Consider the following 14,861-nt stretch of genomic DNA (forward strand, 5'->3'; position numbering starts at 1 on the left):
TGCCATATTTGAATATGTGTAAATGTTGTCGAGATTTGAGAGTTGCAGAAGATAATCAGTGAGCAATGACTTACATGTCATATTGTATGGAAGACTTTGAATAACCTTGTGAAAAAGAAATGTGCACTTGTACAGTACTTCATATCTTAAAAGTACATTTTAAAATATTGTATTTTCTTTAAAATTACATTTAAAGTTAATATGTTTTAAATGGATTTAATTGTAACTTTATTATTACAAATGTGTAAATACAAATATATTAATATACATGACAAACAAGATTCAAAAGAAATGACATTAAAGTATATTTTAGTTTACCATAAATGCTTGTCAATATTTTCAACAGTACACTTTAACCATAAAAAAAAAAACAATTCTGAAATTATATATAAAGAAGTACCACTTAAGTGGGTCAAGAAACATTCTTTAATTTAAATAGATTTAATATCAATTTTAACTAAAATATATATTATTTAACCGGAAAGAACATAAGTGTCCATTACAAACCATTACAGTCAGTTTGCACTTAAGTATTCTTTAAAGTATATATATACAGTATTATTTCCATAGTAAGTACTTTCTTAAAGTATGATAAAGCATACTTCTTTTCCACAAGGGTATAGACATATTTTTGTCCTTTTCTTTTGCGGTCCTTGGTAACCATTTATTTTTATTGTAAGAAACGAGCACCATGAACATTTTACTAAATGTCTATAGAAGTCAGCTGTACCAGTTTGAAACAGTACAGCGATGAGTAAATGATGGCACAAGTATCATGATGGCCGGAACTATAACCTGTCATCACCCTTCATATGAATACTGTAAAGAAGTGGCCATTCACGCAAAAGCATAACACAGGCACATTCATGGAACATCTTACAAACGAACTTCTCGTTCTCCCTGTAAAATAGTTGCAAAGTTCCTAAGGTTGGGCCAGCATTAAGAAGTCACCGGGGCGTGTCCGTTCACCTCTGTGGACACCCTACGATTGTACCCCGAGTATTCGCCGATGAAAGACCCGTCTTCGTTGAACTCACAGTCATCGTCGTCCGACATCACAGAGCTGTCCTCGCTGCTATCATCCGCTTCGATGTCTGTGAACAATTGATGGCTGCTCTTCAGCGGCTTCTCATCATTGTCACTGTCAAACAGCAAGAAAAATGAGTCAAATTCAGCTCAGAGTGACTAGGATGATGATACTAGTCGAGGCTGGCAGACAGAGTGGGTGAAGAAGGGTGTAAGGGAAGGACACAATCACTGCTTTCTGCTAATTACTAATTGCAAAGACTTCAAGGCCTGATGGCAATTTTCAAAACTAGAGAGAGGGAGAAAATTGCAGAGCGCCGGTCATGCCAGCCAATGAGAGGACCGACTTAAGAGATGCTTTGTGTGCCTGTAGACAAACAGCCTGTCAGGTTACTTTAGTCCCTAAGGAATGATGGGACAAACCAAAATTAGCTGCCAATTTGAGAGCAGGCACACTGCCAGTAAGCAGGTGTCTGTAAGGAGACAGGGGGTCACCACGTAAGCTCCTGGTTTCTGTGAGATCTAGCGAAACATCTTGGAAAGCGATAAAATAAATCCAGACAGAACATTTATTAGGATAAACTGACATTTGTCATCTTTTAATTTAGAAAATAACAGTCCCGCTGACCACAGGAGAACAATTCACAGTAGGGAATGTAATCCCTAATTTTAGCACAACCTGCTATCATTAAATATCTCTTATGCTCACCAAGGCTTAATTTATTTGATCACAAATAGTAATATTGTTAAATATTACTACAATTTAAAATAACTCCAATTTAAAATAAGTAAAAAAATATTTCCTTCAGAAATGTTTCTCATAATATGCTGATTTGCTGCTCAAGAAAAAAATTATTATTATTATTATTAATGTTGAAAACGGCTTTACTTCCAGTACTATTCAAAAGTCAAGGTTAATCAATATTTATTTATTGAAACCAATACTGTAATTTATTATTTTATGACTATTTTTCTGCCACGTTTTTGTATTTTTGTCAACCGTTACCGACACAAGCGTTACTAGATACTATAGTTTAATTAGTTAGATCTCACTTATTTGAACAGCATTTTATTCCCTCTTTTCACTTTGTTGTTTCCAATTTTTTTTTTTTTTTTTGTATTTGTTATTCAGATTACCAAGAACATCCTAATTTTGGAGGGTGATCACGTCAATTAAGAAAAAAATATATTTTTACAAGATAGACATTAAAAAATGTCTTTATGCAATATAAAATATAGTTAAAGTTACAATGTCAGTTCATTGTTGACTTATCATATTACATTTCTGAGAGATCTAATGTTTTAAGGGTATTGTAATTAGATAATACGTCCATCTGTTTGTCTGTGTCCCCTCACAAAACTTAAAATATACTGATCTGGTTCAATTATTAGGAAAAGAAGATGATCAGATCTTGTTTTTTTCTGTGATCATCTGAAACCAGACCGAGATTGTGACATTATTGAACATTGCAAGACTGGGGGGAAGGTCTGCATTCACTTTGCTGCTCTTGTTTGTGATTGAATATACGTGGATGCATGTTGACAATGAGTTATGGGGGGAAAATGAGTTTTATTGAAACTTATCATTCTATCCTGATCATTAACTACAACACTAATAGTAACAGTACCAATAATACAAACTAAAATGTAACTCATGCTTAAATGCCACTGAATGATATAGCTATTCCTTTAAAAAAAAAATCATTTTACACAGACAATCTTTAAAAACCGGGTGACACCTAATCTTTGTCACCCCTTTTACCCAAAGGTCAAAATGGGATGTAGGGGATGACAGTAACAGGTTTGACAATTTCAAACTAATCTGCCAATTTATAACTAATAGTCAAGTTCTCAAAAGCACATGTTGTACAATTTGAAAGGATTTTTGTAGATACTGATTATATTAAATTTAATAAATAATTGTTTAAATTGACATTATAACATTATATACAAAGGAAAACAGGGGTGACATTTAATCAAGGGACACTAATATAAAGATTTCAATTTTAAAGAAAAAATGCATACTTGTGCCAAAAACAATGCTTAACAATTTAACTATATATTTAAAACAATATGCAAATGGTTTTTTATATCATTTTGCCTTCATTATGTAAATTAAAAGTCCTGCTGAATTAAGAAGAATCATAGTGAGGGACAAGCCAAAAACCTTACCCTTATCCTACATAAATGTTATTTAAATTATTTTAAATAATATTTTATTATTATTTTATTATTTAGGTAATATTGATTAAATAATACATAGTATCATTATGTGGTTAAATTACTATTTTTTTGTTGCTACATTAAATCTATGTTTGATTATTTCTTAGGGACACAAAAGGCACGGATTTCATGGAATGACCCAAATGCATTTATAATGTTACAAAAGATTTATTATTCAAATAAATTCTGTTCTGTCCCTCAGAGTCCTAAAAGTATTACTGTTCAACATGTTTTCAACATAAATAATAATAAAAACATTTATTAATAACTAAGCACCAAATCAGCATATCAGAATGATTTCTAAAGCATCATGTGACTCTTATGACTGGAGTAATGATGCTGAGAATTCAGATTTACCTTCAGAGGAATACATTACATTTTAAAATATATTACAATAGAAAACCGTTTTCTTTTTATTTGTGTATATGTTTGTTTCACTAACTAACTGACTGACTCAATCTCAATTTCTTTTCTCAGTTTAGTGATCAGTATTTACAAAATATTTTATCAGTCATCCTGTAATATCTCTAGGATCTTTGAATCCTAGAATTCAATGCTCTATATCATATTTCAGTGCATCAAATGAATATCACCAAATGGTATAACACGATAAACCCGCTCTTCTATTCCCCAGAAGTGTAATAAATTAGTAGCCTCCTTGTGTAAGCCAGAGTAAAGCAGTTTTGAAAGCCTCTGAGGCTACCGTCATACTCCACAGCTGGTACGGGACACACTTCCCTATCTGGTTTCATCAGTCAGCAGATGTTTGAGTGTGTCTGGAGCTGGTAGTGTACAGATCAGACTCAGAGCCTCTACTGAAGCTGCATTTCTTTCCTGAAGGAGGAACAAAATGGGCATCTCTGTGTCTTGGTGTAATGAGATGGAAACATATTTATGAATTCGAGCTACTCCATTTGCAAGAATACAAGTTAACTGTGCACAGCCCCCTTTTCACTTTGCACCTGGTTTGACAGTTTCAGGGTTTCAGGGCCATGATTGGTTGTTGTTTTTCAACATTAACTACATATATATATATATATATATATATATATATATATATATATATATATATATATATATATATATATATATATATATATATATATATATATATATATATATATATGCAGGATTATTTTATGAATAAAAGATTTATTTGCAAATCGTATTACTTTTGATCAGTTTAATGTGTCCTTGTTAAATCTAAGCATTTATTTCTTTATAAAAAAAAATACTGGCTAATTTTATATTTTGTAAATATATCAACAGATTTCCATTTGTATGTCAGATACAAATCTTTTAAAATAATAGCAATTTGCAAATCAACAGACTGTGACTTAAAAACTCTCAAAGAGCAAAATGTAGCATTTGTAATATATAAATTTATCTAGTCTATGAAGAAAAACATATTTACATATTCACTAGAAAGTTTCATTAATTTGCCTTGACTTTTGTTTTTACTTCCATAACATTTCAAGGCCTGGAAAAACATCTTAAATGTTTACTTTTGAAAATTGGCACTAAATTTGTACTAATGGATAAACACAATATAACAACTATCAACATACACAGCTACACTGAAAATCTGACTTTTGTGCTAAACAAAGCTGCTGTGTACTACCTGTGTGGTGGCTAGTGTGCACAGAGTCATTTCAAACTTGCAGAGCAATGCTTTCCATGTGGTTCCCCAAGTAAATGGCATACATGTATGGTTTATTTGCAGGAAATAAAGGCATTAATAAATGATTTTGCAGGAACTCAGTGACATGAAGAACTAGTCTGGCTCTCTGACCTGTACTCGCAAGGCGATTCTTCACCCATGGCGTAAGCTTCGGGATCAGCGGGAGTTTCCTCCTTTTCCTTCACTGCAAAGAAAAAAATGCAAAGATGTTATTTATCATCAAATATCATTATAATATTCTGGGAGATTTGACTGCAGTGAAATTACAACATTGAAGGAGAGTGCATTGTGTACCATTTTCTCGGTTGCTTTTGAAATATCTTGCCTTGATATCATTTCAAAAATGACATTATTGTTATTCATAAGAGATAATGTGTTATCCACTTGTTTTGCAATTGCTGAGCAAACATTCAATACATCATATTCTCCAAATTTGGGTGAATATTTTCTATTTTGCTTTGTGGAAGCACATCAAGGACACTGACTGCCTTTTAGATAAACTACTGTGTGCTAAAATTGAATGTAAGACACGGCCATACTGGAGAAAACATGTATTCTTTTTAGCTTGGTAAGTCATAAATAACCAATATGTAAAGTATAGCTGAAAGCCACAGTGATGTAAGAACAAAGTGTTTAAAATGGTCTAGTAATGCCTTAGGCTTTATTCCATAAGCTCAATAAGGGTTCTTATGCATTTTAATGCATGCAAGTGTCTGTTGCAATAGTCCAGTCAGGATATCATTTGATCTTGAATCCATTAATAGCATTTCATATTGGTTAAATACACATCGAATATAGTTGAAGAACAAAGGGAGACCAGTAGGAGCTGGTGAGGACAGGCCAATAAAGCGCACTGATCTCAGGTTATCCATCTGACACTGCTAGTAATAAGTGTATGGGTTGGTGTGACAGAGCCACACAACACAAAGCTAACAAAAGCACCAAGCTAAGGTGTAAATGCTTTGACTACTGAAGCTGTTTGTGTCTTACCTGCGTACTTGCCGGCTTTGTTCTTGAGCACAAAACAGCCGATAAGGACAAGCAGCGTTAGTAATGCCACTGCGCACATCATCACCACAAACCAGTCCTGGGATGCCATGAGTTGTTTACTAGGCACTGCAAGGACAAGAAAGAGTTTGCTTTTTGGTTAGAAGAACAAATTTTAAATGCCATTTTTAAATATGGTTCCTGTGCCAAATTCTGATCTGGTTTGTCAAATGAGAACAATTAGAGCACAAAGAGTATTCAAATGGATCATAAACATTTGTAATTACTTGAAGATTAGTCCTTATAGCCAAAATACTTCACTTCTGAACAACTGAACACATTTGCCACCAATTCTCTGGCATAAATTGCTCTTCTAAAGCTGTGGATATGCTGACAAAATGAAATGATCAGGAACCCAGTTGCAAATAAATTTCAGTTACTTGTCCATCGGATGCATATGCAGAGCTATAGTGCTACATCTAGCAGTCATACATAATTCAGTGGCATTATCATTAGTTCTTCTGGTGTTTTTGAATAATGTTATCTACCCTACTTCCTCTGTATTACCTCACACCAAATAGATGGGCCAAGTTTCTGTCAAAAACAGAGTAGGCATTGTTGCCGTGTAGTTGTTGGCCGTTATGTCCAAAGGTCTGTCTGTCTGTCTGATATCAGAAAGTTGCAAATAACAAGCTGTTCCCTTTCAGTTGGTCACTCTCAACGTCACATCAGTGATGAATTGGAATGTTGTCAGAGAGACCAATCCACTTCGAGTGTAACTAAACAAGCCAATGGATATTGGCATGTGGAATTCGCATCTAACTGCCACACCCTGCAGCGTAGGTTTAAGAGGCAGCGGGTGCACTGCATTCATTCATTTTCACTTTCGATTTTTCATTTCGAACAGTAGTACATAACAACTGCTCTTCTCTTTGAGTGATTGCAGAAACAATTGCTGCCTTGGTGAGGCTGCCGGAGGTGTGCGCTGGGCCTTCTGCAGGAGAGAGTGTACTGCCCGTATCCTTCGGTGCTCTCCCTGATGACCATATGATGACCGTTGCATCGGATGGCTCTCTCTCTCTCTCTCCGAGATGATGACTTGGCTGCATTGTCCCCTTATGGGAGAGTGGCGTTGTCGGAGTTAGATCCAGGGATGATGGCTATGCTTTCCCAGGCCACAGGAAGGTGGAAACCTCCACCACATCCTGGTTATTTAAGGCTTAATGAGTGGTTCGTCGGTGGGGGTAGCCCTGGTTCTCTGCACCCCACACCAGTGCCATTCTTCCTGGAAGTGCATGAGAAGCTCACGAGATCATGGAAGGCACCCTTTTTACTGCCAGAAAAAAATAATGCAGCTCCTCTTCCCTCAATACCCTCGACTGTGGGGCAGCTTTGTCGCACACAGGGATTCCCTCAGTCGAGTGGTCTGTGGCCATGCAACTGTGTCTCACGGCCGCTACCACTCTGTGCGGTGACCCGTTTCTTCCCTCGCAGGCCTGTAAGTATTCATCAGGCCTAACTGGCAGTACTTACAGAGCTTGTGGGGAGGTGGACTCTGCCCTTTATGCCATGGCTATTGCAGGCTCATCAGACCAAAAACCTGAGGGACCTGCACAAGGGTGGTCATGACCTGGTGGTTCAACATGAACTGCGTACTGCGACAGACCTCGTGCTCAAAGAGACGAAGGTAACCATCTCTGGGTCATGCAATGTCCACATGCCATCTCTGGCTGTGTCTGTGATGGAGCATGATAAGGTGCAATTCCTGAATGCTCCCATATCAAAAAACTGCCTTTTTAGCAACATGGTCGGGAACTTTGCCCAGCAGCTCGTCCAGACCCCACCAAACCTGGCGGCAAGTCCAAGAGGCCCTGAGACAGGTGACTCATGTGGCCCTGAGATGGTGACCGCACCACTCCCTCGGAGGGCAGGGTGGAAAATCCGTCTCCGGATGGAGAATGCAATCACAGGCATGGCCAATACAGGCCCCAGGCTGGGTCCCTGTGTTTCACCACACTGCCCCACCACGGGTACGTCGGTATTTCCATTGGTTCCACTTGCACAGTCTCTCGGAGTCTGGCAAGCGCTCCCTAGTCCATTTTGGTGGCTCATGCGGAACATTAGACTTGGTTACGCGATTCACACAGCTTTATTTTTTTTACAACACATTCCATAAACCTATAATTGTGAAGTATAATATTAACAAAACTGCTTGCTCAATGGAATGGGAGACCTTTTTATATACCCCTAGTGCTAATGCACCCACAGAAAGACTATCAAATACTATACTATGTTAGTGATACCTCTAATGCTATTCTACAGGCTAAATTCTCTAACTTCTCACCTTTCCTGGTCTTGAAAACCTCTTCAAAAATGCTAGGGACATCAACCCTTTCTGAAGCTTGCAGCCGGACTGTGTACACAGTTCCTGGGCTGAGCCCTTCAACGAGGTGGAAACCTTTAGATGTATTTAAAACCTCTGAAAACTGCCAGATACCATCACCTGAAAGAATAACCGCATAACCAGATAGTGTTAGCTCACAACCAAGCAGAAAGAGGTGATATCCATGTGAAAAGCAACACTTTGAAAGGTTAGAAAAGTTAATCAAATAAAGATCCACAATGAAAACAGTTGAAAATGAATTTCATTATCAGTTGGTCTTGATTTTGGGCTGTTTGCGAGTTTTAGAGGTTTTTAGCTAGAATGTTAATCTAATTTAATATTTTTAATGTGTCATTTTGCTTGTACATTTGCTAGGAAGTGAGTAATTAAATGTCAATGTAATTGTTAAACTTTATGTCAGTCAAATAAAGCATAATGGAGGAAAAATGTGTAATTATATATGTAAATAAATAATTGTTGTTGGACATCATATTTACTTTTTAACAAGAGATGTTCAATTTGTAGTCTATAAAGAATCTTTTCTTTATTTGAAAGATGGATGTTCAAGGTTCTTCGTAGAACCATTGACGCCAATAAATAACCTTTATTTTTAAGAGTGAAGAACAGAATTGCTGTTTTTATTCAAGAGTTAATTAAGGTCTGCAGTCAAACCAAAGATTTAGAAATTGCTGAGTGACTTCTTTTAGTTCTTAAATAGCAAATGTTAGGGATTTTCTGTATTAATTGTACACAGGAATTTTACATTTCATTGTATTGTTTTAAACTCAACGGAAAAGGCACTGATACATTTCTGCTAGGACATTATCCATTTTCTACAGATGTTTCCTTCCACTATTCATTAAAACAATCTTAAATTAATTTCAAATAATTATTTGAACATTACGGGAAAAAATATGGAATTACTGAAAGAAAAATCTTTAATATTATTTCTGTTTTGATCATTTTAGTTTTCAGTACATTATACATAAATTTGCACATTAAACAAATAGTTGAAAAGCCAATTAATGTAAAATAGTTCAAACTGTTTTTAGTTGCAGCCCTTAATGATACTTTCCCAATTACGCTACAAAAATGTCTAGTTTACTCAATGCTGCAAACATTGGATGCTGACAGATCACTTCAAAGAGTAAGATCCTTACTGTGATTCATTATGGCAACATAGAGTTGTGAATCAGAACGTTCTCCTCTGGTTCTCCAGCTGATTCTCGCATAGGTGTCAGTTACAAAGGTGGATATGTTGAGCACAACTGAGAGAAATACATAGAGAAGGAGATATAGAACAATAGACAGGAAAGACTCTCAAAGATTAGTTCCCGCAAAAGAATTCAAGTGCATCCGTAACCACAGGTATGTGTTACAGAAATAATACAGTGATATAGAAATCTGTCAACATGAAACGGCTCTTCTGTAACATTTCGGAGTGAAAGAGGATATTTATTTTAGACAAAATCGTAAGGCAAGTTCTCTTACGAGAGCTCTCTCGTACTGCGTCTTAGCTAAGACGCTACGGGAAAAGTCTCTTTTCACGAAATACTGAAGCAAAAAATTATCCTTAATTTTGTATTTTTGTAAAGCGCATTTGCAGCAGTACACAGCCATAGGCGAGACGGCTCGCTCGCTCACTGGCTTGTTCTGCGGCAACTGCACAGCCTATCGAGCGCAGGCTGATGCAACATCAGACCAATAAGGGCGCTTCGCGCCCTTCTTGCCACTTCCCGCCAAAACGGGTGTGGCCCAACCTATAAAAGGAGCTCGAAAAGGCTGACTCACCTGATTTTTCATCTCTTCAGCGAAGCTCACGCATCGCTGGATCACGAGGAAGCAAGCGCCGTCTGGAAGAGCATATCAGCAGGACGAGCCATCCTGAAGCCGCTGGCACCGCCGCCTTCCACTGCCGTTCCTGCTGCGCTATCCGGCGCCCATATCCTTTATAATCCTTGTTCTGTTATACTCTGTGTGTGTGTTCGCCCTGCGACGCACATTCACAAAAGAGCTGCGTCTTTTTAAAGATGCCTTCGTGCGGCTCGTGCAGAACCCCGCTCAGCGAAGGAGATCGTCATGTCATCTGCGTCTCCTGTCTGGGTGAAGACCATGCAGCGCTCGCGCTCGCTGATGGCGGATGTCCTCATTGCGAGCTGATGCCTATGGTGACTCTGAGGACTCGCCTGGCATCCTTCTCGAAGCCTGCATCATCCGCTGCGCCGCAGCGCCGTAAGAAGCGCCGCTCGCAGCGCCTACCAGAACCGCCTCCAGCTCGGCCGAGCTCGCCGGTTCCCTTCGCTTCGCCGGTCTCCCCTGCATCGCTTCCCGATGCTCAGTGTCCGCTGCTTGCCGACGCGTCATCGGAGGAAGTGGATCTCAGGCCCGCGTCGGAGGAAGAAGACACGTGCTCTCTGCTTGCTTCGGGCAGTGAGGGTTGGACGAGCTCCGTGGATCTCGCGCCAGCTGCTCAGAGGCCCAGCAGACGGGGGGATATCGATAAGGAGCTGATGCGTGTACTCTCGTTGGCCGCGGCGAGCCTCGGCCTCGAGTGGTCTGCACCAGCGCCCCCTTCGCGTTCCCGGCTGGATGGTAGCTATCTTCCGGATGAGCGCTCTTCCTCAAGCTCAAAACACGCCCCTTTTCTTCCTGAGCTTCACGAAGAAGTGGCGAAGGCTTGGGACGCTCCATTCTCGGCGAGAATCCGCTCATCTGTTTCGCCAGCATTCTCCACACTGGACGGTGCTAAGAACAGAGGCTACCTGTCACTTCCGCCGGTGGAACAGGCTATAGCAGCGCACCTTTGCCCGCCCTCTGCTGGACGGCGGACTAAGGCGGCGTTGCCATCCAAAGCCTGCCGCATGACGTCATCGCTGCTCACACGGATATTCTCCGCTGCTGGGCAGGCTGCGTCTGCGTTACACACCATGGCGACGCTACAGATTTTCCAGGGCGATCTTCTCCGCAAGCTGGATGAGATGGGACCTGAAGCGATCTGTCTCGCGGATCTGAGGAGTGCTTCGGATCTCTCCCTCCGCACTACTAAGTCCGCTGCACAGGCCATGGGACGGGTTATGGCTTCCGCTACGGTGGCTGAGAGGCATTTGTGGCTGACGCTTTCTGACATCAAGGAGTCTGAGCGCGCTGCGTTTCTTGACGCTCCGCTAACTCCTGCCGGCCTCTTTGGATCTTCCGTCAACGAGTTTGTGGAGAGATTCGCCGAGGACCAGAAAGCTTCACAGGCGTTCAAGCACTTCTTGTCGAAGCGCTCCAGTTCTGTAGCTAGCCGCTCTAGACCGGCCCCACAGAGCTCTCAGTCACGCCCACCGCCTCCTGCTGCGCCATCACGACAGCGTCAGCAACGCAGCTCGGGACCCCGTTCTCGCTCTTCGAGCCGTCGCCCCGCGCCGCGGGAGCCGCGGCAGAGGATTGCGGTGAAGCCAGAAGCCCTGAAAGCATCCTAGCACTGCTGGGAAAGCGCCGGTTTTCGAGTTCCGCTGCGGCCGAGCTCTCACCCAAGCGCGCCGCTGTTGCAGTTCCAAGAGTTGCGACTGCCTCAGTGTCTTCTGCAATGCGCAAGCCTGCACGAGTGCCCGCTTGCCTGCACACAAAAGCCATTATCACGGCTACCCAGATGTTTCACAAAAACAGCGTTTTTTCTGGTGTCCCGGCCACGGCCGATGGTGCTATAAATGTTGTGACGATGCCCACTCCTCAGTGCCCATCTCCACATGTAAGCACAGCCCTACACACAGGGCCTGCGCTCATAATGTCGACTCAAGTCGGTCGCGCACACTACATAGTAAACGTGCCCACCCCTCAGTGCCCAAAATTAATATGTCACACGCGTCATGCGGTTTCTGTAAAAACGAAACCCGTGCACGCTCGTCCGGCCACGGCCGATGGTGCTTTAAATGCAGTGACGATGCCCACTACCCAGTGCCCATCCCCGCATGTAAGCACAGCCCTGCACACAGGGCTGGCGCACATAAGATCGACACAGATCGGTCGAGCGCGCCGCATAGTAAACGTGCCCACTTCCCAGTGCCCACATACACTATGTCACTTACGGCACGGGGCTTCTGTAAAAACGAGGCCCGTGCACGTACATTCTGCACAGGCAGACGGCGAGTTGGAAGTGGTAAAAGTGCACACATGCAGCCCACAGTTACTCGCAGATATATTGAGTCCCACGGGACCCGCTCAGCCTCCCTCCAGTCGGTTAAGCGCCGGAACGGGGTCGAGGATGAGCGATCTGCCCGCTGTGATCAGCGCGCTCCCCGCCTCAGATGCGCAGCACACTCGAGCGCCGCCGTTGCCCAGTCAACAGAGCGCGTGTCACATCCAGCCCTTAGCCATTCATGCAGATGCATGGTCAGCGCTTCCAGGGGTTTCGGATTGGGTGCTAGGCATTATAAAGAGAGGCTACTCGCTACAGTTTTCTCGACGCCCACCGCGCTTCTCAGCGCGTGTCGAAACTACGGTCAAAACAGAAGTAGCACACATACTTCGGGCCGAAATATCGAAACTGTTGAGCAAAGGGGCTGTAGAGCCTGTGTCTCAAGCTCAAAGCGAGGGGGGGCTGTACAGCAGATACTTTCTGGTGCCCAAGAGAGACGGGGGTCTCAGGCCCATACTGGATCTAAGGCAGCTGAACAAGGCATTGATGAAACGCAGTTTCAAAATGCTCACGACCAGGAAGCTCCTCGCGCAGATTCGCGGAGGGGACTGGTTCATGTCAATAGATCTGAAGGATGCGTATTTTCAAATACAGATAGCGTCAAACCACAGGCGGTTTTTGAGATTCGCCTTCGAGGGCCAGGCATACCAGTTTGCAGTCCTGCCATTCGGCTTGTCCGTAGCTCCTCGTACGTTTACGAGGTGCATGGATGCAGCGCTCGCTCCTCTCAGACTCAGAGGCATACGAGTGCTGAATTATTTGTACGACTGGCTGGTTCTGGCCCAATCACGAGCGGAGCTCGTGGACCACAGGGCTGTTTTACTCGATCACCTCGAGAAGCTCGGCCTCAGTGTCAATTGGGCGAAGAGTTCGCTGAACCCCAGTCAGACGATCCTGTTTCTGGGTATAGTTCTGAACTCGTGTTCCATGACGGCGCGACTGTCACCACAGCGCACGATGGGCATTCAGCGCGCAGCGAGTTCTTTCCGCTGCGGCGCGACTGTGTCGCTCAAACACTGTCAAAGGATGCTGGGTCTCATGGCCTCAGCATCTCCGGTTCTGCGGCTGGGCCTGCTCCGCATGCGCCCCCTGCAGTTCTGGCTGAAGGCTCGTGTGCCGCGCAGAGCGTGGGCGTCTGGCCGGCTGCATTTCAAGGTCGATCAGAGCTGTGTTGCGGCTCTAGCACCTTGGACAGCGAACGGCTGGTACCGATCAGGTGTAAGCCTGGGGACTTCCCCGAGTGTGAAAATGGTGTCGACAGACGCCTCCACTTCGGGATGGGGAGCGCTGCTCGAAGGCAGACCGTCCTTTGGCCTATGGTCAGAACGGGAAAAGCTCCATCATATCAACTGCCTGGAAATGCTGGCAGTGGAGAATGCGCTGACGCGCTTTTGTCCCCATATCAAGGATCACCACGTCGTAGTCCGTTCGGACAACATGTCCGTGGTGTCCTACATAAATCGCCAGGGCGGTCTCGGGTCCCGAAACCTGTACAGGCTGACGGAACGCCTCCTGATTTGGGCTCAACGCAACGTGCGCTCGCTGAGAGCGGTGCATGTGCCTGGACTGCAGAATCTGGGTCCAGACAGGCTGTCCAGAGGCAATGTCCCTACGGGCGAATGGTCTCTACACCCGCAAACAGTTCGGCTGTTGTGGGAGAGATTTGGCATGGCGGAGGTGGACCTCTTTGCGTCCCACGAAAACGCTCACTGCCCCGCATTCTTTTCCAAGAACGAAAGCGCGCTGTCACGGAAATGGCCGTGCTGCCCGCTTTATGCGTTCCCTCCCGTCTCCCTCCTTCCGCAGGTGATAGAACGGGTGAGAGAAACGAGATGTTCAATACTGCTTGTGGCACCTCTTTGGAAGAACCAACCATGGTTCCCAGATTTGATGCAATTAGCAGATGTCGCCCCATGGCCGGTACCGTTGAGGAGAGATCTCCTCTCGCAGGCCAGGGGCTCGATTTGGCACCCTCAACCGGAGTTGTGGTCCCTCCATGTATGGGCACTCAACGGTTACCCGCTGATCTCGCAGTGGGAGTGCTAAATACCATCACTCAGGCTAGAGCTCCGTCGACACGACGTCTGTATGCCTCGAAGTGGTCGATGTTCTCCAGCTGGTGCACAGCTCGAGGTTATTCACCCCTTAGTTGTGAGGTGACGGAGGTCCTCTCCTTCCTACAGGAGCTGTTGGATAAGGGCAGAGCCCCATCCACGCTCAAAGTTTATGTGGCGGCCATCGCGGCGTTTTCTGAAACGGCGTCCGGTCAGTCAATAGGAAGGAACGATTTAGTCATCCGGTTCCTCAGAGGAGCTAGGAGGCTGAATCCTCCCAGACCTCCGTCAGTCCCTATGTGGGACCTCGCGGCGGTTTTGGAGGCC

General features: G+C 43.4%; 1 protein-coding gene across 4 annotated transcripts in view; it reads right to left on the minus strand.

Annotated features, from left to right (window-relative positions):
* Positions 1-602: 602 nt before the first annotated feature.
* The window catches only part of chl1a (cell adhesion molecule L1-like a), a 45,616-nt gene continuing 31,357 nt past the window's right edge, over positions 603-14,861 (minus strand). For 3 of the 4 annotated variants that reach the window (XM_059527425.1, XM_059527424.1, XM_059527423.1), the window contains 5 exons: positions 9,461-9,568; positions 8,262-8,420; positions 5,921-6,046; positions 5,042-5,114; positions 603-1,141 (listed from right to left, as the gene is read on the minus strand). In XM_059527425.1, coding sequence (XP_059383408.1) covers positions 940-1,141; positions 5,042-5,114; positions 5,921-6,046; positions 8,262-8,420; positions 9,461-9,568 — 668 coding nt within the window. In that variant the 3' untranslated portion in view covers positions 603-939. The remainder of the gene's footprint in view (positions 1,142-5,041; positions 5,115-5,920; positions 6,047-8,261; positions 8,421-9,460; positions 9,569-14,861) is intronic. The other variant, XM_059527426.1, reaches the window with a different exon arrangement.

The sequence above is a fragment of the Carassius carassius genome, chromosome 37, assembly GCF_963082965.1.
Source record: "Carassius carassius chromosome 37, fCarCar2.1, whole genome shotgun sequence".
In the NCBI taxonomy this organism is placed as follows: Eukaryota; Metazoa; Chordata; class Actinopteri; order Cypriniformes; family Cyprinidae; genus Carassius; species Carassius carassius.